At 41.0% G+C, this 20986-nt stretch overlaps 1 protein-coding gene across 4 annotated transcripts in view; it reads left to right on the plus strand.

Moving 5' to 3' along the window:
* The window catches only part of CWC22 (CWC22 spliceosome associated protein homolog), a 47475-nt gene that overhangs the window by 16908 nt on the left and 9581 nt on the right, over positions 1 to 20986 (plus strand). For all 4 annotated transcript variants that reach the window (XM_039494454.1, XM_039494453.1, XM_039494455.1 and 1 more), the window contains exons 7-14: positions 847 to 1015; positions 1775 to 1828; positions 2647 to 2782; positions 2885 to 3091; positions 3210 to 3272; positions 4223 to 4315; positions 5871 to 5952; positions 8500 to 8560. In XM_039494454.1, the coding sequence (XP_039350388.1) occupies positions 847 to 1015; positions 1775 to 1828; positions 2647 to 2782; positions 2885 to 3091; positions 3210 to 3272; positions 4223 to 4315; positions 5871 to 5952; positions 8500 to 8560 (865 nt within the window). The remainder of the gene's footprint in view (positions 1 to 846; positions 1016 to 1774; positions 1829 to 2646; positions 2783 to 2884; positions 3092 to 3209; positions 3273 to 4222; positions 4316 to 5870; positions 5953 to 8499; positions 8561 to 20986) is intronic.

Below are 20986 nucleotides of genomic sequence, written 5' to 3' on the forward strand. Positions count from 1 at the left end.
TGTTGTTAGCTAGAATTTTTATTTATTTGGGGTAATTTTTTTGTATTTTCTTTAACTATAGATTCCCTATTCCCCCCCCGCCCCGTTTTCCCAACCGTATTTAATCTTTCACATTTTACTAAAAAAGGATAATGAGTTTCTTGCCTCTGATTTTACTTTTTCTAAATTAAGTTGAAAAATTAAAAGCAGAGTTTTTTCTTCTTCTAATGGCTTTTTTTCCCAGAATGGCATCAAGAAGGGCTTCTGAAAGGATTTCACCTTTAATCTTCATTTTCTTTTTATTTTTTTTTAAAGACTAATTGGAAGTGTAAATCATTCCTAATCTTTAGTAAAAAGTTAGTTCTTTAGTAGATAGTAGAAATAGCATTGAAATAATGGCTAGGAAATTGAACTAGGTTTAATCTCCAATTGAGAGGTCTCAATATACAGTAACCATTGTGTTTTATATTTGTACACTTGTCCCTCTCTAAAGTGGCCTACCTGCAAGTGAATGGCTTTTGTAACTTAGGGCTAAGTTAAAAGGAAGATAAAGGTACAGAACGAGAGAACTAGAAAGATCAATTTTTTTCAAAGATAAACTATTCTAGTTCTCAGATCATACAATTAATCACTGATTTAAAAATCTTATTTAAGTAAATTGTAATCCTTTTGTTAACATTAATATGATTTAGAATCGGTACTTCAAACATAATCTGTAGTTTTAGTATGAAAATAACCACTGTTTGGAACAACCTTTTAACTATCTGGAACACAGAATATGCTTCTGTTACAATGTAGATGGTGAATGAAATCATTTCATATTTTCATGATTGGCACTTATACTTTTGTGTGTACTCTTACTTACAGGGGACTGCTGTCTAGATCAATTTTGCAAGCACAAAGTGCCTCTCCAATCTTTACACACGTTTATGCAGCAGTTGTAGCAATTATCAATTCAAAGTTTCCAAATATTGGAGAACTGATTCTCAAGAGGCTAATTCTAAATTTTCGCAAAGGATATCGCAGAAATGATAAGGTATGTAAGAAAAGCTTATGTAAGAATTTAAACAATGCCACGGGGGGCAGGGATAGCTCAGTGGTTTGAGCGTTGGCCTGCTAAACCCAGGGTTGCGAGTTCAGTCCTTGAGGGGGCCACTTAGGGATCTGGGGCAAAAATCAGAACTTGGTCCTGCTAGTGAAGGCAGGGGGCTGGACTTAATGACCTTTCAAGGTCTCTTCCAGTTCTAGGAGATAGGTATATCTCCAATAATTAAATTAAATTAAATTTATTAAACCAGTGATCCCCCTAGTGTGTTATCCTGTTACCGAGTGGTCAATAATGTATGTTTCAAAGGAATGTGTCTGACTACCCAGAACCTGGCATAATATACTATATTAATTGTAGTAGTAGTGATAGTATATCATGGTGGTCTTTTTATTAAACTGACCACATCTTATGCCCTGCAGCTTGAAGATTGATAATCTTTTTAACTTCAGTTAATGCAACAACAGTGGCTTTTATTTTAAAGTGTACAGTCCTTTTAATAATCTTAAAATAAATGCTTCGGTATCCTGCACCAGTGCTTTAATAGATTCATAGACTGCAATGCTAGACGGGAGCATTGTGATCATATAATCTGACCTCCTGTATCACACAAGCCATAGGACTTCCTGGTGAATTTTAAATTGTGATCTACATAAATACACAGTTTGTGGGGTCTGTTTTTTAGTTGAGAGCTCTTTCAATATGTGAAGAAACTGAAGTATATTTAACTGTTCTTTATTCATTTTTCAGCAACTTTGTCTGACAGCTTCAAAGTTTGTTGCACATCTAATCAATCAGAATGTGGTACGTTATTTTGTATTTGATATGGTTTCACATGTTATGATTGTACTACAGGTTACACTTAGCAATCTTTGAACAGTAAGATGCTTAATTTATTACTTTTTGATAAATGTTTCTTTATTTAAAAAAGGAACTAAGACCACAAACAAATAAAATTTGCTTAGGGAAAGCAGGGATCTCTTACGGTCTAGCTCTGTGCTTAAGACTACGTGAGCAGATCCTGGTGCTCACAAAGAGCCCCGGTGCTTGCAGTGGAGCTTCTATACAGGCACAAGACTCTGTTCATGTAAAGACAGTTGCAGGATCATTGCCTAAAATAGGACCTAAACAATGTAGGATTTTATAGGTCAATATCAACCTCTTTAATTGCACCTAAAAACAAATTGGTGTCCAGCAGTTGTTTCCTTTTCTCCCCTCTAAATAAGCTTTAGCAGTAAATATAAAGGAGAGGAGCATGAAAGGAAGATGCCGAACTTTATTTCTCTAAATGATGTTTGATGTTAGTGTTTCTTCAAAATGTGTTCCATTACCTTCATGATGGCAAAGATTTTCTTGCATTGCTTGACTGAATGAGGACAGCCATATTTGAGTAGTAAAGTGGCGTCCAGTACAAATAAGGTGCGAATATAAGAATCAGAACCCTTATTTGAAATGCTGACTTTAGTTTATGTGGCTTCCCACACTGAAACAAGATGTAGCAGTCACAAGAAGCGTAGTTCTTGGTCAACTAGTATTTTATAACAATAGTGCAATAAAATGGATCGTAATTTTGGAAGTCAGAGGTTCTTGCTTTTATAAAACCCCTATTTTTCTCCCTGAAGGCTCATGAGGTTTTATGTTTGGAGATGCTCACATTGCTTCTTGAAAGACCAACAGATGACAGTATTGAAGTAGCAATTGGATTTCTAAAGGAATGTGGACTCAAATTAACTGAAGTTTCTCCTAGAGGTATTAATGGTGAGTATAATTAGTTGGTATAATTACCTTTAAATCTGTAGTCTTTTTTTATTAGTATCTGATCACTTCAGATTAGAATTAGTTTTTCTCTTTAATCTAAAGCAATCTTTGACCGCCTTCGCCACGTTCTTCACGAATCTAAAATTGACATGCGTGTTCAGTACATGATAGAAGTTATGTTTGCTGTACGTAAGGATGGATTCAAGGATCACCCAATCATTCCAGAGGGACTAGACCTAGTAGAAGAAGAGGATCAGTTTACTCATATGCTACCTTTAGAAGATGATTATAACCCAGAAGATGTTCTTAGTAAGTGAGAAGTAAAAATTTAACTTCACAATTTCATTCTGTATAAAAACAAATTTAAGATGAAACATGCAATAATTTTGTTTTTTCTTAGTTTAAATTAGATTTTTTTATTTTAAAGATGTTTTCAAGATGGATCCTGACTTCATGGAAAACGAAGAAAAGTACAAAACCCTTAAGAAGGGTATGTAAACCAGTTTCATTTAAGCACTCAAATTTATAGATAGTGTTTTGTAGGAGGAAGTGGCAGAAAAAAATTGCCAACAATATTTATTGTTGAGGTAAAAGCCAATTTTAATTTTAGCTGAATTTTTCTTATTGAAATGATGTTGTAGACTGCACATATGCACAGTGAGAGACACATCACTTGTTTTATTACAATACTCCATAAATATTGTCAGTTACTTACAGCCTTGTTGTAGTTGCACAATTTTTAATCTGCCACTTGTGTCCTAAAGATTTGTATAGTAATAATTTTAACACACACTTAATACAGATTTTTCTACTGTGTGTTCTTTGGCAACACTTTTTTGTTTCCAAATGACAATCCTGCTTTCAAATATGAAATCTATTATTTTAAAACTAATATTAGTTATAAAGTAAATGTAAGGCAGCTTTTTCTCTCCAAGAACAGGGATCTCCACCTCTCCTGAGAGCACTGAGTACATTGCTTTTCCTCCTAAGCCTTGGTCAGAATGATTTTTTCCTCTGCCCCAGAGTTGAGTTTCAACACAGAGCCCTCCATCGCTTGCCCGTGTCAAATCAGTCTGTGAAAGGAATTTTTAAAATAGGTTTTGGAGAAGTACCCACCAGTTTTTCCTCCTTGTATGCCTGAATTGAGTTTGGTGTCTCTATTTTTTTTTTTTTTTGGAGGGAGGGTCCTTTTATTTGTCTATCTGCCATATATTTTAATATACCTGTTACTATGGTATCTAGGCCCTTTGGAGTCCCATTTTTCTAAGCTCTATGTCAGAGTGACTTTCCTTTTGTTGAAGCTCGGGTGCAGCATGTCTTCATTCTCCAGCTTTGTCAGGCTCTCCCTCCCTTAGGACTAGACATACCCGAAGGTATTTGGGGCCACATCTCTGCGTCACTAGGCATACAGTCCATATTTACTTTGGAATTTGGTTCTAGAAATTCTTGATGAAGGCGATAGTGACTCAGAAGCAGATCAAGATGCTGGAAGCAGTGAAGAGGATGAAGAGGAGGAGGAGGAGGATGAAGAAGGTAGGAGTATGAGTATAGACATTTACTATTGATCTTTTTTGTGGTAGATCAAGAAAAGAATGTAACTTGCTATATGCTATCTGAAGCAATTGAGATTTGAAGTGTGCAGTCAATAAAAATCACATTTCTATTTAAAATTTGTTTTTACTGTTACAAGATTAAATATGCTTATTTTTCTATTTTCAATTTGTTTATTTTGTCTTTGACAGCACTTTGTGCATATTAAGTTTCATTTTTGTTGATTATGCATGTCTTCCCACTGGCTCTGCAAGAGGGTGTTTACCAGTTATAGCAGCAGCAAGGCTAAAACTGAAGAGGTGGGAGGAAGTGGGCAGGGGCCCATAGAAAGAGAAACGGGAGTAGCGAGAAATTTATGGCTTTGCATGTTTGATTGTGTCAGTTGCATTCCCGAAAGATCCCTATAAATATAAACCAGAGAGTAGAAAAATGTGTAATTTTTCTGAAGGAATTTTTAAGAACAATTCAGGACATACTATTTGTGCTCTGTCTGAATGTTTTACGGTCAATTTCAAAATTCAAGTTTGCAATTACCTTTCAACTGATGTTTTTTAAAAAGGGAGTTTCAAGACAGGATAACTTATTGTACAGACCATTGTTACAAGTTATTTACTCTAAATAAACAATCGTATTGGTGTCTGTGCATTTTGTAGAATTTCTCACGTAATTACTGACGAAGATAGGATGGAGGAGAATAAGTTTAGATGTTTACTTTGTAGGTCTGCAAAATCTAGAAGTAAAGCTCTATTCTGTTTGTAGAGCAGTGGGAATCTTTTCTTCACCAGCTTGTTACAGTATTGTACAAAAAAAAGTAAACACAGAAATTACTTAGGTAGCAGGCTGAAGAAGAAGATGGTAATTCACAGAAGCCTGTTATCACTTCTGCTGCATGTTTGAAAATTCCCATATTATGAAATAGGATGTTAATTTCTATAGAGCAGCTGTTTAGATATTTAAGTCCTTTTTAATTCTGTTCCAGTGCATGACATCAAATATCCACTATGGGCCTGATCCAACTACCATTGATGTAAATGGAAAGGTTCCTGTTTATGTCAATGGGAGCTGGGTCTCGATCTAAATACACACAGTTGTGTAAGTAATTGCCTTTATTAAACTTTGTTTTAAACATTTTGTTTTAATAAATGTTGTTGTCTCTGTTCAGGTTCTGGATGGCTAAACATCAGCCAGCCAGCATACGAAAAGAAAATGTTCACTCAGTTAGCCCCAGATCATAAACAGGTGTCTGTATTCTGCACAGGCATATGGTTCTGCCCTTTGCAAAATCAGGACCTTAATATGTGTATCATTGAAAATTGTGAATAACTTGTGAATTTGACTTTTTTTAAGCTGTAGTCTCATATCATGCAAGTACCAGTGTTTTGTAAAAGTTTACAGCACCTACTAAATGCTCCTAAATGTATTTATACACAATATTACATAATGGACTGAAGACTTACTGAAGATGCATATATCTCTACTTTCTTAGAATGTATGTCTCTGCTTCAGTTTGTAAATATCCCCTTTTTTTTTCTTCAAGGACAAAAAGTGACTATCCATGACCAAACAGAAATTAACCTGGTCTCTTTTCGTCGTACAATTTATCTTGCTATTCAGTCAAGGTAAAATACAGTATAATTTATACCAAAAAAAGTGTGTGGTCCTCTAGAAATTAATGCATTTGTATTGAATTTGTTGAATACAGGGTTGTTAATAGCTTTATCATTATCTTACAGTCTTATAAACAAATTGAAGAGATGTTTTAAAGCGGGGTGGGCAAACTTTTTGGCCCAAGAGTCTCATCTGGGTATGGAAATTGTATGGCGGGCCATGAATGCGCATGAAATTGGGGGTTGGAATGCGAGAGGGGGTGAGGGCTCTGGGGTGGGGCCAGAAATTAAGAGTTTGGGGTGTGGGAAGGGGGTCCGGACTGGGGCAGACAGTTGGGGTGCGGGGAGGTGGGGAGGTTTCTGGGGTGGGGCTGAGGATGAGGGGCTAGGGGTGCAGGAGGGTGCTCTGGGTTGGAACCAAGGGGCTCAGAGGGTGGGGGGGGATGAGGGCTAGGGCAGGGGGTTGGGGCTCAGGAGAGGGTTAAGGGTGCAGGTCCAGGTGGCGCTTGGAGGGGGTCAATGGGAGCTGTGGGGGCGGAGCTTGGGGCAGGGGCATCGTACAGAGCCCCCAGCTGCCCCTACCCGTGGGAGCCAGAGGGGAACGTGACGCTGCTTCCGTGAGCCATGCGGAGCCACAGCATGGAACCGAGCAAGCCCCGGCCCCCACTTCCCAGCGGGAGCTTGAGTGCTGGATTAAAACATCTGAAGGGCCGAATGTGGCCCCCTGGCCGTAGTTTGGCCACCCCTGGGCTAGATGAACCATTGGTCTCACCCAGAATGGCCATTCTTAAATTCTTAATTTAGAGACGATTTAGTACATTACAGTTCTAAACTTCCTTTTTGGGTGAAGACTTTTAAAATGTTACACTAGATCATGCTTCTGTTTTATGGAGCACTGGTATAGTCAGGGCAGATTGGGGGTACGGGGAAGCAGTACTTTTCCAGACTCTGCCCACAAAATAAGTTTCACCCATGTGAATCTCCAGTCTTACAGCAAATTGTGTAAATATGCAAAATATAATAGCATGTGTTGCTTGGCTCCCTTCCGTTGTTTCTTGAACATGCCATGAGCTCCTTGGGCTTGGCTTTTTCATGAGAGTTAAAAAAGGTAATATCTGCCAAATGCTAGACTCTTGTGGTACCAAAATGAGTCATCGCTCAAAGTAAATTGTACAGATGTGTGATCCTCTCTCTTCTTTCCTACATGAGGAATGAAATAGTGAACAGTAATTTATTACTGGGCAGCTGAGTTAACACTTTACAGACAGGAATGGAGGCAGTTCATACCTCTCAGAACTATTGTTCCAAGCTCTCTTCAGACTCTCCTCAGTACTTGTCTACGATACACAGTTTTATTGACAAAAGTCAGCAGAGCCATGAAATTGATAGCTGGCTCCAGAGCCAGGCTTCTGCCTGGTCTCTGCTCCAAGCTGGGCTGCCACCCAGGCTCTTGACTTGGGCTGCTGCCCGGACTCTCCACAGGGAGCCCTGATGCCTCCCGGGGTCACAGCTCCCCACTGGGAGCACAGCAGCCTACCAGACTCTGGGTGCGGATCTCCCCAACAGAGGCGAGAAAGCACAGGCGACTTCCCCCCGCTCCGAGCTGGGTGTGGAAAGGCAAGAAGGCCTGGGGGGCAGCTGGGCTCCCGGAGGGGAACTGTGTGGTGTTGAGAGCCCTGGCTCTCAGTCCCCACACTGCCCCTCTTCAGTTGGTGGAAGTTCTACTGGTGAGTACGCGCATCACCGACAGAAGGAGGGTAGTGTGGACATCAGCCACCACTGTAATTAGTGTGGTGGCTGTAAGTCGACCTAATGTAGGCCAGCTTATCTTTGTAGCATAGATATAGCCTCATTGTCAGTTACTTGGCAGTTTTAGAATTTCTTCACAGCATAACAGTAACAGCATTTTTTAAATGAAAACTGAGATACAAAAGATCAGATAGCAACTTCAGAAAAGCATATGGGCATGGGTATAGAGGTTACATTTTGGTATTTTACAGGAGTTAGTCAGAATGAACTAACGTATTAGTTTTGTTACTAGACTTTGTGTATTTTCATTTAGTATGATGTAATAGTAATGACTCATATAAAAGAGTCATCTTGTTTTTAGTCTGTCTGCAGATTTATTGATTTTGGATTCACTTTTGGATACAAAACTGTTAAATAGCAGAATGCTATTTGGAAATATGTTAGCTTAAGCTTGAAAACTTTTTAAGGAAAGCTGTTGAACACAGTGCTTTTAATGAGTAATTAAAGTGTGGTGAAAGGAGAATTTATTCAGTCTTCTTTAAAATGCAGATCATAGTCTTGATTTAGACAGCTTTCCCCCTATTGTTTCATTTGACATCATACTTCAAATACTGATTTCCTCAACTCCCCTTACGTTTGGAAGGAGCTGAAACTAGCATTGCTAGGGCATTTTAACAGCAACAAGTTCAGTTACTTCATACTTTTGCTAAAACACTTTGTACGTTTAACATCATTGATATCAGCATAATTCTGTATGTTTTTAACATAATGTGTACTCAAGGGGAATACAAAACTATTTTTTCTTTGCAGCTTAGACTTTGAAGAATGTGCCCACAAATTGTTAAAGATGGACTTTCCTGACAGTCAAACTGTAAGTAAGCCTTGCTTTTTATTCCTTTTCTGTTTCTCAGGGGAGGATGACGTGGGGAGGGAGTATAATTTGAACATTAACATTTTAACAAAATTAATATTCACGTGATATACACCTACAATGCAATCATGTTGCTTATAAAATGGAATTAACTGCCATTACGGCTATTATTTCTCAATGATCATTATGTAATTTTTATGACAAATACCATGATGTTTGATTTTGGGGGGAGGGGAGGGAGTTGGTTTTTCTTTCTCATTTAGCAGTTAGCTAAGTTAAGCTGCGTAGCTGGGTGGCCGCCCAGCCAGCTATCAAGTGCCGTGCACTTCAGGTGTCCCTTCCCCCGCACTGCCATGTTGCTCCTGCCCTCTGCCTTGGAGCCTCTGGCCAGCTGCTCCCGGGAGCCTCCCACTTGCTGTGTGGAGCAGTGGGCAGGGAGGGGGAAATGCAGATGTCAAGGTGTCCCCCCTACCCTGTACCCCATCTCCACATAGTGTGGGAGGGAACACAGCAGGGCTCAGGATGGGCTTCAGACTGCTGACTGCTGATCTACTTCAAGGTGCAGTGTGTCTCTCTCTGTCACACTCCCCTTCTAACACACACTTGTGGTGGTGTTGCTACTTGATACTACTTTCAAAGTGGGTTTTAGTTTTTTGACTGGTCTATGCATTTCATAATTTTTATTTCTCTCTTGTGCTTAAATTTAATTATTTTGAGTAGTGAGTTCTAAAATGCCTAACCTGTCCTGGCTGGAGTAATTATCCCTATGGTAGTTTTTTAAAATATATATATTATATCTAGGTTTTTTTGTTACTTCTGGTGATGCACATTACCTCGCTATGGTGCACATAACAAAATTCATTCCACACATGGATAGAAAAAATTAGAGGGAACACCGGTTAGCAGTTTAGACAGTTGGGTGAAATTCCTTCTTTTCAATATACATTTTTAATGATAAAGTGATGTCATTCTGTTTATAAAAATGTTCGTTATACAAGCTGTTGAAATGTTGTCATTTGCCACAAATGACAAAACTACTGCTATAGAACAGCTACAACTTAGAGGCCAGAGAATGTTGCTGAAGGAAGATTTTTTTAGTAGGTTTCTAGATAGCTATTGATTTTATCTGTGTCAGCTAGAAATTCAACACGATAGCTTCAAAAGATGGAATTGCACCCTGTTTTTATGGGGATGCTTTAAAAAAAAGTTTTGTTGTTTTCACAGTCTTGTTTGAACAATATGTACTGTATTAAGCAATCCTCTCCAAGTATGGCTGTTCTGGTGTAAGCTTGAAGAGTGTCTGTTTGTCTGCAGATAGTACATCTAAAATCCATTTGACTGCTATGTTTTCTGAAAAGGAAATTGCTGTTTGACTATGACTTAAACCAGACCCTGAAGTGGTGGGCAGGATCTAAATAGCCATATAATTTCCAAGACAGGTATTTAGGCAGTGGTGAGATTGTTCCTCTTTCATGCATTGATCTTCAAAGTCACAATTCTAATACCTAAGCTAAGGCTCACTTATCTATTGATTATTGACAATCTCTTTTATTTTAAACAAAATGTGATCCAGAGATGCATGAAGCTCATGTTTATCAATGCAACAGTTAGTGCAGGTGAAGTTGATATGATATAAATATCTTTTCTCTGGACAAAAAGGAACTGTTGACGCCCTTTTGGAAAACTTTTATAAATATTATAATTAGAAATTATTTTTGCTATTTACTATGTTTTCTTATTAAGGTTATTTGCAGATAAATAGGAGACTAAGAGGTTATCCGATTCTGCTGTGTATTTCCCTATCTGAAGCTCTAAGTCATTTTGTAGGAAATGATTCAGCAGTGAATGAATGTGGTGATAAGCAGTAGAGGATTATGATTTCCAGGGGTTTCAAGAGGCATAACCAGGAATCTTGTCAGGCAAATCAGTTTAGTTATTAAGAACAAATCCAGAAAATACAGTCTACAGTACAGTGTGTACTTTTATACCACTCTCATTAGGTGACTGCCCCAAGGTTCACAACCATTTCTCCAACTTTGCATCACCAAACAACTCCATACAACCATCAACCACCTGCAAATGGTCCAGGCACCAGCAGCACCCTCTCATAAGAGTCTATTTACAAAAAAACACCCTACAACACTCATAAGGCCTTGCAGCATGGCTACTGAGGATGTTCTTCAGGCATAGTAGCTGCTTGTTTAAATCACAGTTGTGTATTGGGGTGTCTAAGTTAGGGTATCCAAAGCACCCATACCATCTCCTCCACATGAGGACACTGTATCAGGGTATCCTGACTTCCCTAACCCTACTCCTAAATTGCCAAAGATGCAATATGTGTATGATGGCCAAGTGAGTAGAAAATTTCACTGAGCAAATGCAGAATCTAAGATTTCATCTTTTTTAAAAGCACCTGTCTAGTCTGCATTGATGTGAAAATTATATTTTGAGTTGAAATCATCACAGTGCTGAATTCCCAATCAGTAGGCAGCGTCAGTGCATTTGCTCCTGCCCTGAGCCTCCACAGCCTGAAACAAAGCAAAAGCAAATTTTGTCAGTTTTTGCTGTTCTTCTGCAGGCAACAGTAAAGCTGAAGAGATTCAGGTCAGGTTCATTCTGCTGAAGTTTGGGGAAACTTTGAGTAATAGCAGAAGCAGGCTCGGAGACTGTTTACTGGGGAAGACGACTCAAAATATGAATGATGGGAGAAGGGTGCAGTAGTGGAAAATGCTCCCCATTCAGCATCCAGAAAGATGGGAAGGAGGTGAAGTAGAGAGAACTTCATATCCTCACAGTTGCCAGGAAGTTCTGAGGTGTGGGGAGGAAGACTAAAGGAGAATACCCCTTCTCCATCCCAGAAGCCAGACTCGTTGTTTGACGGGACTCCATCTTTCATATCAGGCTCTGGCTAGTACAGTGGTTCCCAAACTTTTTATTAAGGTGATCCACCAAATGCATTTTGTCTTTTTTTTTTTTAATGACCCATCATACACATACACCCCACCACCACCACCACCTTACACCCTGCCCTGGGATTACAACCCTAACCCCAGCCTGGAGGGGTGGTGGTTGGGTTTGGAGAGTAAGCCCACCCAGCACTCATCTTGCAGCAGCAGTTCTTATCCTTTGAGGCTGGACCTGGTTCCCCACACCGGGCATTGCAACCTGGTATATGAGTTTGCAGCACCACTCATATTTGGCTAGTAGGGATGGCTGGGCCAAATCTGAATGGCGCAGTGACCTCATACAGCAGGTTGCAGTGGGAGTGGGAAGTCAGGTCCAGCCCTATAGGACAGGAGCTGCAGCTGCAGGGTGAATGCAGGACGGGGCTCACTTTCAAGGCCCCCCCCACTTTGGACCCTGCCCTCCGCACCAGGATGGGAGGTGTGTATGTTTGGCTGGGCCAGGACCCGTTATGGCAGGAGTTCTCAAACTGGGGGGTCAGGACCCCTCAGGGGGTCATGAGGTTATTATATGGGGGGGTCGTGAGCTGTCAATCTCCACCCCAAACCCTGCTTGGCCTTCAGCATTTATAATGGTGTTAAATATATATATATATAAAAGTGTTTTATAAGGGGACTTGCTATGTGAAAGGGGTCACCAGTAAAAAAGTTTGAGAACCAGTGTGTTATGGGTTAATCTGGCCCTGGATGTGGTTGGCAATCTAGAATCTTCCCACGACCCACCATTTGGGAAACACTGGGCTAACAGACATTACAGTTTGCAGCTCCAAGCAAGACACAGGGAGCAACACCTTGTTAGGAATCCCAAATGTTCCCCTTTTCCGGCTGCTGGAATGGGACAGCATTTGGTTTCCCTGCATATTGCTCCCGAACAGTATCGCTGATTGTTTTGTTTGTTTCCTTAAGTGGATAGTAGGTTTAATCTTTTAGCTATGGGATGTCTGGTAAAATTTCCAAACGCTGTAGGTATGAGTGGGGGAAGAGAGAGATTGTACTAAATCGTACTTGACTTTCTTTTAATGCATGTCTACAGAGCAAAGAAAATCCCCAGGACTGTGGGACCCTCCCACCCCACAGAGTCCTAGAGGCCAGGCTCCAGCCTGAGCCCAGAAGCCTACACAGCAGGGAAACAGCCTTGCAGCCTGAGTCCCGTGAGCCTGAGTTGGCTAGCACAGGCCAGCCATGGGTGTCTAGTAGCTGTGTAGACATAATCTTAGAGATTGGTTTTAAGAAAACAAAAGTGAGACAGAAAATACATAGAGAGGTGGAGAGCACAATGCACGGAAAGTGAAAGAAAGATGAAGATGAGAGATTAAATAAGAAAAAACACACTGAAGACAAATTGGAAAAAAGATCTGCCATGATTTACAATAGAAATAATATAGAAAGAGTTAAGACAGCAAAGGAAAGAAGATCTATAATAAGTGGAGTTGGTTGAATAGTACTTGGCAAATATATTATTCAGTCAATTTACTGCTATCAGTTAAATAACTTATTCAGTTACTACTTTTTTGTGGTTTTCAACCAGCTCTATAGTTGGTCAAATACTACTCAGAAAAAATGTATTTAGATGTACTGTAGAATTGATTTATTTTGCAGTTCAATATGGGATACAATATAACAGCACAAAACTTGTTTATGCTTTTCAGTGTAGGGGGAATGGCTTTGGAACAGTGACCTTTTCGGGGAGCCTTGTGGTACAAGTGGTGTTTGCATGTATGAATTTTAAACCAAGTCTAGTAGGCTGAAAAATCAGGCTAGTAGGTGTCAGGTAACTTTTTGTTTGTTTGTTTTTTAAGTTCTGGTTATTGCCACTTGTGGGCTCAGTAGTGAATGTTTTAGCCATTTAGACTTGACATGCATGGTAGGGAGAGATTTTGAATCTTTTCACTGAATCCTCAGGATTCCCTTGATAAACTTGGCATGATATTTTCATTGAAAATTACATTATTTCACAGAAGAAATAATTAAGATAAACTAAGTAGTTTTCAGAGTTGCATAGTACTTAAACAACATAGAGGTGCTAAACAAGGAGTTTATCTGAATAGATGGTTGCAGGATTGGGGCCAAAATGTAGGCAGGTATTGTGTAGGTTTATCACATAATTCTGCCAACATCCTTTTTTGCACTGCTAAATAACATTCTTCTCAGTTGCATTATGTAGCAGTACAACATACTATAAATTCAAAATGCAGTTTTTGTCAATTACTGTTTATTAATTATAGGTCTGAGTTGTTCAGGAGTTCAACAAGCAGGTTGAATTCTAAGCTAATTGCTCTGGAATTTAAAAGCAAGTTATTACAGAGAAAATGGCATTTAAAGGGACAAAATAGTCCAGGAAGCCTATCAGCAGAATAAATACATGACAGACCAAGAGGCAGTGCAATAATTGTGCCAGCACAAGAGCCTGCAGTTTACCAAGAAGCCAGATGCTGCTGAAAGACTATTCTCCACAGCTTTGCTCAACAAATACCTAAAGAAGTTAAAGTTCTGCATGGTCTCCCTGGCCTCCATTATCCCCTCCCTGGATCTGGGAGACTGGTATGCCTCCCTCGACTTGAAGGACGCATATTTTCGTATAGCAATCTTCCAAGGACACGGACGCTCCCTATACTTCACGGTTTGCTGTCCTCCCTTTCGGCCTAGTGACAGTATAGAAGGTGTTTACCAAGTGCGTGGCGGTGGTCGCAGCTTACCTCAGGCTTCGGGGTATGCACATCTACCTGTATCTTGATGACTTGCTGGTCAAAGGTTGCTCCAGGTCCCAAGTCCAAAGGGATGTCGCAGTGCTACAGGTCACATGCCAGTCCCTGGGCCTGTTGGTGAACGACAAGAAGTCAACGTTGGTTCCGGTGCAGAAGATAGTTCATTGGAGCGGTGCTCTACTCCACCTGCGCCAGAGCTTTCCTCCCACAGGAGAGGTTCCAGACAATGGTGGACTTCATTACGGGAGTCTCCGCATTCCTTCTAACCATGGTCTGGGTATGTCTGCGTTTGCTGGGCCACATGGCAGCATGTACTTATGTCATCCACCATGCAACGCTCAGGATGTGACCTTTGCCACTGTGGCTGGCGACAGTCTTTTCCCAGTCCAGAGATCACCTGGACAAAGTTGTTACCATCCCACTGGGGATACTTACCTCCCTGCAGTGGTGGACTGACCCCAAGGCCCTCCTGGAAGGAGTTCCATTCGACAGCCCACACCACTCAGTTGAAATGATATTGGACGCTTCAGACATCAGCTGGGGAGCACATCTAGGTGAGCTACAGACCCAAGGGACGTGGTCTCCGGGGGAGATGATGTTGCACTTAAATGTCAAGGAGCTCAGAGCAGTACGTTTGGTCTGTGGGGTCTTCCTACCGCATCTGTCAGGCAAGGTGGTGAGAGTGTTGATGGACAGTACAGCCTCAGTGTTCTACAGCAACAGGCAAAGGGGAGCACGCTCGTTGGCTCTGTGTCAAGAGGCTCTCCGATTGTGGGATTTCTGCATCAAGCATGCAATCCACTGGAGGCCTGTCACCTCCCCGCCTCAGCGGGTCCTTTTTCCTCTCACCATGAGAGGTCACTCCATCTGGAGGTAGCCTGATTGCTCTTTTAGAGGGTCTGGGCAAGGACTCTCTCTCCGAAGTTTTCCTCCTGTCATGGTCAGGGCGGTCTGATGTATGCATTCCCGACAATCCCACTCATCAGCAGAATCCTGTCAAAGATGAAGAGAGAGAAGCCCCAAGTCATCATGACCGCCCCAGCGTGGCCGCGCCAGCATTGGTTCGGCACGCTGATGGACCTGGCGGAGACTGCTCCCTGGCTCCTTCCCAACCAACCAGATCTGATTTCGCAAGATCGCGGGAGCCTCCTATACCCCCAACCTCGCCTCCCTCCACCTCATGGTGTGGATGCTGCATGGTTGAACCTAGAGGAGCAGACCTGCTCTTAATGAGGTCCAGCGGACGAGGTTCTCCCACTGGGCATCTGAGGGTAGCATCTCTCCGTTGTGGCCTCCTTACAATCTATCTTACATTACCTGCTTCATCTTAAGAACCAGGGGCTGACCCTCTCTTTCATCAGGATGCACCTTGCGGCCATCTCCGCTTTCCACCTGCCGATCCTAGGTCAGACAGTGTTCTTGCACAACATGTTGGTGAGATTCCTGAAGAGGCCTCAAGAGACCTTTCCCGCCAGTCCAGGCTCCTGTCCCACAGTGGGATCTTAACTTAGTTCTTTCTAGGCTCACGGGCCTGCCCTTTGAGCCTATGGCATCCTGCTCCCTTTCCCACCTGTCATAGAAGGTCGCTTTCCTTGTGGCAGTAACATCAGTGAGACCAGTGTCGGAGATTGGAGCCGCCATATACAATGTTCTTTAAGGACTAAGTTCAACTGCATCCCCATCCAGCCTTTCTGCCAAAAGTGGTGTCTTTCTTCTATGTCAACCAGGACATCTTCCTCATGGTGTTTTGTCCCAAGCCGCACAGTGAGGAAAGGAGGCTACATACCCTGGACGTCAGACGTGCCCTGGCATTTTACCTGGAACATACCAAGCCCTTCCACAGGTCGACCCAGCTCTTCGTCGCGACAGCAGACAGGATGAAAGGCCTTCCGGTGTCCTCACAGAGTATTTCCAACTGGATCACCTCCTGCATCTGGACCTGTTGCGAGCTGGCACAGGTCCCACTGCCGCCAATTGTGAGGGCCCATTCGACCAGAGCTCAGGCATCCTCGGCAGCCTTCCTGGCGCATGTTCCCATCCAGGACATTTGCAGAGCCGTGACATGGTCTTTGGTTCATACGTTCATGGCACATTATGCCCTCACGCAGCAGGCCAGAGATGATGCTGGGTTCGGGAGAGCTGTGTTGCAATCTACACATCCTTGAACTCCTACCCGCCTCCGTTGGGGCTGCTTGGGAGTCACTTAATATGGAATGGAAATGAGCAAGCAAGCGAAGAAGAAAAGACAGATACCTGTTCCATAACCGGTGTTCTTCGAGATGTGTTGCTTATGTCCATTCCATGACTCGCCCTCCTTCCCCACTGTCAGAGTTTCCGGCAAGAAGGAACTGAAGGTGGGGGGAGCTGGCAGCACCCCTTATACCACAGCATGTGTCTGCCACTCCAGAGGGCGCCAGAGCTGGTCCTCTACGGATACCACTGAGGGGAAAAACTTCTGGCACCGGTGCATGTGGCGAGTACACGCATCTAATATGGACTGGACATGAGCAACACATCTCGAAAAACACCAGTTACGAAACCGGTAACTGTCTTTTTCTTCTCCTTAGCCCCAGTTGTCTTTTTCTGATTGGTTTTTCTATAGCGGGGGGTTCTCAGCAGCCTTTTTCTTTGAGTCCCCTCCACCCCCCCATATGGTATAAAAACTTCACAGCCCACAGTAGCTGTTTTTCTGCATATCCAGTAAATTAAGAGCCAGGGCCAGTGTTAGGGGGTAGCAAGCAGGGCAATTGCTCAGGACCCTGCAAAGCTAAGTTGCTCAGGCTTCAGCTTCAGCCCCGTGCGGTGGGGCTTGAGCTATGGGTTTCTGCCCTGGGCCCTAGCCTAACGCAGCCCTACTCTCTGACTGACTTTGGTGGCCCCCCTGAAACCTGCTCGTGGACCCCTGGCTAAGAACTTTTGCTCTGTAGGATAGAGGTGGAAATGGAGCAGGCATTTTGGAGAGTGCACCTTTTTTTGAGTCTTCTTATCTTTCAACCACCTAGACACAGGGACACTTCCAAGTAGAGTGACTTTTCCATGGGTACGTTTATACTTACCTGCCGGGTCGACGCGTAGTGTTCGACTTCTCGGAGTTCGAATTATCGCGTCTAATCTAGACGTGATAGTTCGAACTCCGAACGCGCTCCCGTCGACTCCGGAACTCCACCACCGCAAACGGCGGTGGCGGAGTCGACGGGGGAGCCGCGGACTTCGATCCCGCGGCGTCTGGACGGGTGAGTACTTCAAACTAAGGTAGTTCGAGTTCAGCTACGCTATTCGCACAGTACCTTAGTTCGACCCCTCCCCCCCCCCCCTTAGTGTAGACCAGGCCCATGATACAAAACCACATCTGGAGCTAAAGGTCTTCACAAAAATAAGTGATTCACTTCACATATGGGACTCGAGAACTCTTAATACTTTTGAAATACTTGGTTACATCGTGATTGGAAAGGTGTTTTTATTCTGTCATTTAAATGTTGATTACAGTCACTTTTGCATGCAATTTGTGCATTAGTATGTAAAATCCTTTGAGCTATATGGTATATACATTGTAAAAAATAAAATTCACTGGCTTTTTAAAGCAAATGATGGACTTAAAAGTGCAGGCTGTTGGTGTCATAGGCATTATCAGAAGTGTTATGAGCAAAGAAACTAGTGAAGTAACCTTTAAAGCTATAATTGAAGTTAAAATTGCTATGTGAACTTGTCACATCTCTCTAAAAATTAATTTAATCATTTCAAAGTTTGTTAATTTTTAATCTAGAAGACGGTTACTCTAGACCTAACCTCAACTTGTTTTGATAACACTAGCAAGAATGTCTTTGTGGGTAAATCTATTTTCATGCATGTGGTTATTCAAGATAGTCTCCTAGAAATCATTGTAATATTTAATTAAAATGTTAAAATATTTAATTACTGTAAACCTCAAGGGATATCAGTGTTGTAATTGCATTTAATATGAGGAAAAAGTAATTGGTTTTGCAAGTCGTGCTGACTTTATTAGCAATGGCATCAGCACTTTGCCCTGTTTTATTGTTTGAAAACTGATTACAGCATTACTGTAAAACAGGAGGGTAATATAAAAAAGTTAATATGCATTTTAATATATCAAGCTAACACAATGTGACTACATTGAAAAAAATGGCCTTACACAGATTTGTAAGTTAACTTTTTTGGTACAGTATTTGCCGAATGTTATTTGTTTAATACTGAATAGATGTCTTTATTTTTATTTTAGTATTTTTGTTAGCTTGTTTTGTGTATTTGAGCTGTGTAATGGGCAAAAATGTTTCTTTTAGGATTTCACGATAGAAGGAATGGAGTGCATGGGAGTACATTACAACAGATTTAATATAAGACTTACCAAATTTAAAGTATAAATGTGTTTAGACTTTTTAAATTGTAGTTATATTAAATATATTTATTCTCTATTGATTGGGGGAAAATTTTGTTCTGACTTCTCAGTTTTGAGGAAATAACTATAAACGTGTGTTCCGTTTTTCCTAAGATTTCTAATTAGTCTAAAGAGACAAATATATTTAAAGTAATTGCTAAAGAGGTATGACTGACAGTCTAATTAATTTTAACTTTTAGCGTGCAATCTTTTTTGTTTTAACAAGTCTGACAAGTCATCTTGTTAAAATGCTATGATGTGATCTAAACAGCTAGACAGATCCTTCATAACAACATTTAGATCAGACATCTCCAAAAATCTACAAAGTTGGCATTTTAAAACATAATGTATTTGGGAACTACTATCATAATTTTTTTTTATTTTTGTTAATGAAAATAAAATGTTATCTAAATTTTATGAAGTGCAGTGTTGTTAAATGTACTATCCATTTATATGAAAATGTTTGCTTCTGTTGTCTTAATATTAATTATTCTTTATAAATGGTTTTTAAGCTGCTGCCGCAGGGGCAGATTGTGGACCCATTTACACAATTGTGCAAGGGAGTAAGGAGGTGTAAGGTGCTCCCATACCTCTGTATGTCAGCTACCCAGATAGCAATGCAGAGAGGAAAGAAGCTATATCCCCATTTCCCCCATCTCACTTCTGCACAAGTGTACCTTTCCCAGTGGAGCTGGAAACTGGAAAGCAGATTGTGACTCAAGCTGTGTACACTACCACTTCTGTCGATATAATTTATGTCGTTCAGGGGCACTTATGTCAGCGCAACATAAATTATGCTGACATACGCACCGGTGTGGACAGCACTATGTCTACGGGAGAGCTTCTCCCACCAACACAGCTACTGTTGCTCATTGGGGAGGGACTAATTATGTTGGCAGGAGAGCTCTCTCCCGTTGCCATAGAGCAGCTGTACTAGAGATCTTAGAGCTGCGCAGCTGAAAGCTCTCTAGCATAGACCTAGTCTCAGAGTCATGATCTGGTCTGCTCCAAGGGGCAATGCAACAGAGCGCTCCCCTTGTTAGGGCTTGTGGCAAATTCATGATTGAGCCTTACTGTTTGATGTAGCTTTTCTTGGTGTACAGTAATTAAAATGTAAGAGATTTCTGATTTGAGGTGAGGGTAGTCCAGATTAAAAAAAAATTGCATGTTTCAAAGTGATTTTATCTGTAAGGTAACTTAACTTACACTTGTTAATCAATTATTCTTCTAAATTATTTTACTTGTAAAATTCTTCAAGAATTCCTTCATCTTTCAATGATGACAGAAAGTTCTATATAGCAGAATAGAATGTGCATAAAAATATCTAAACTGGGATTGTCAAGTAGTGGCATTTTTAAAAAAGCCATATACTATATTTTGACAGTTAAACATACAAGAATTAGAGAAACAAATGTACTTTTCAACATTTATGTGGTGTCTTTTTAGTTTTAATGAACTAGCCCAGATCTTATATTTGGGTTTTTGGCATTGAGAAGAAATTTAACAAAAGAAAAAGCAAAAACACCCAAACCTATTTTAATTGATGGGTTTTTTTTTTAGTTTTTATTTTGTGTTCCTATTGGGCCTTACTAAAACTTAACTTTGGTATATGAATTACTTTACAGTCCCTTAATTGTAATACAAGAAGGGAATAATTTTAGCCGTTGTTTGGATTAAATTTGTGGTTTAGAGTAGACATGAATGTGAGAGTAATTTAGGCCTCAATCCTGCAAAGATTTTGGGATGGTCTATATTTGAAAGTTATAGCAGCAGCATTGGGGGTGTAAAAAAAAACAACACACCCCTGACTAACATAGCTCTGCTGATATGAATGCTTCCTTCCCCCTTCCATCCCCCACCCCCACAGATGTAGCTATATCAACAGAAGAGGGCTTCTGTCAATGTAGCTAATGTAGTTTGTGGAGGTGGTCTTCCAACACTGGCAGAAAAAACCCTTTTGTCAGTTAGGCTGCATCTACATTATGGGGTTATGCCAGCGTAGTCTCTATAGGGTAAATGTACCCATTCACACATGCTTAACTTAGCACAGGAGTAGTCGTAAAGAAGTCACTACTCACAAATGTAAAGTTAAGCACATGCATAAATCTCTCTGTAGAATCAACACCTTAAGTTCTGATCTTGAGACCACAGAGCATTCTCAACTGCCATTTACTCAAGGAATTTCACATTTATGCTTGGCTTTATAACTCACTTTCTATGACCCTTTTCTTATTGCATAAAGGTATCAGTGCTTTAAAAGTGATTTCCCTTTTTACAACCCATTGTCTTTTTAATCTTGCAGTTAAATCGTAATGTTGAATTTGTGATGACATTTCTTTAGTAAAACTACAGGATTATAACTTCC

This window comes from Mauremys reevesii, linkage group 11 (assembly GCF_016161935.1).
Source record: "Mauremys reevesii isolate NIE-2019 linkage group 11, ASM1616193v1, whole genome shotgun sequence".
Lineage (NCBI taxonomy): Eukaryota > Metazoa > Chordata > Testudines > Geoemydidae > Mauremys > Mauremys reevesii.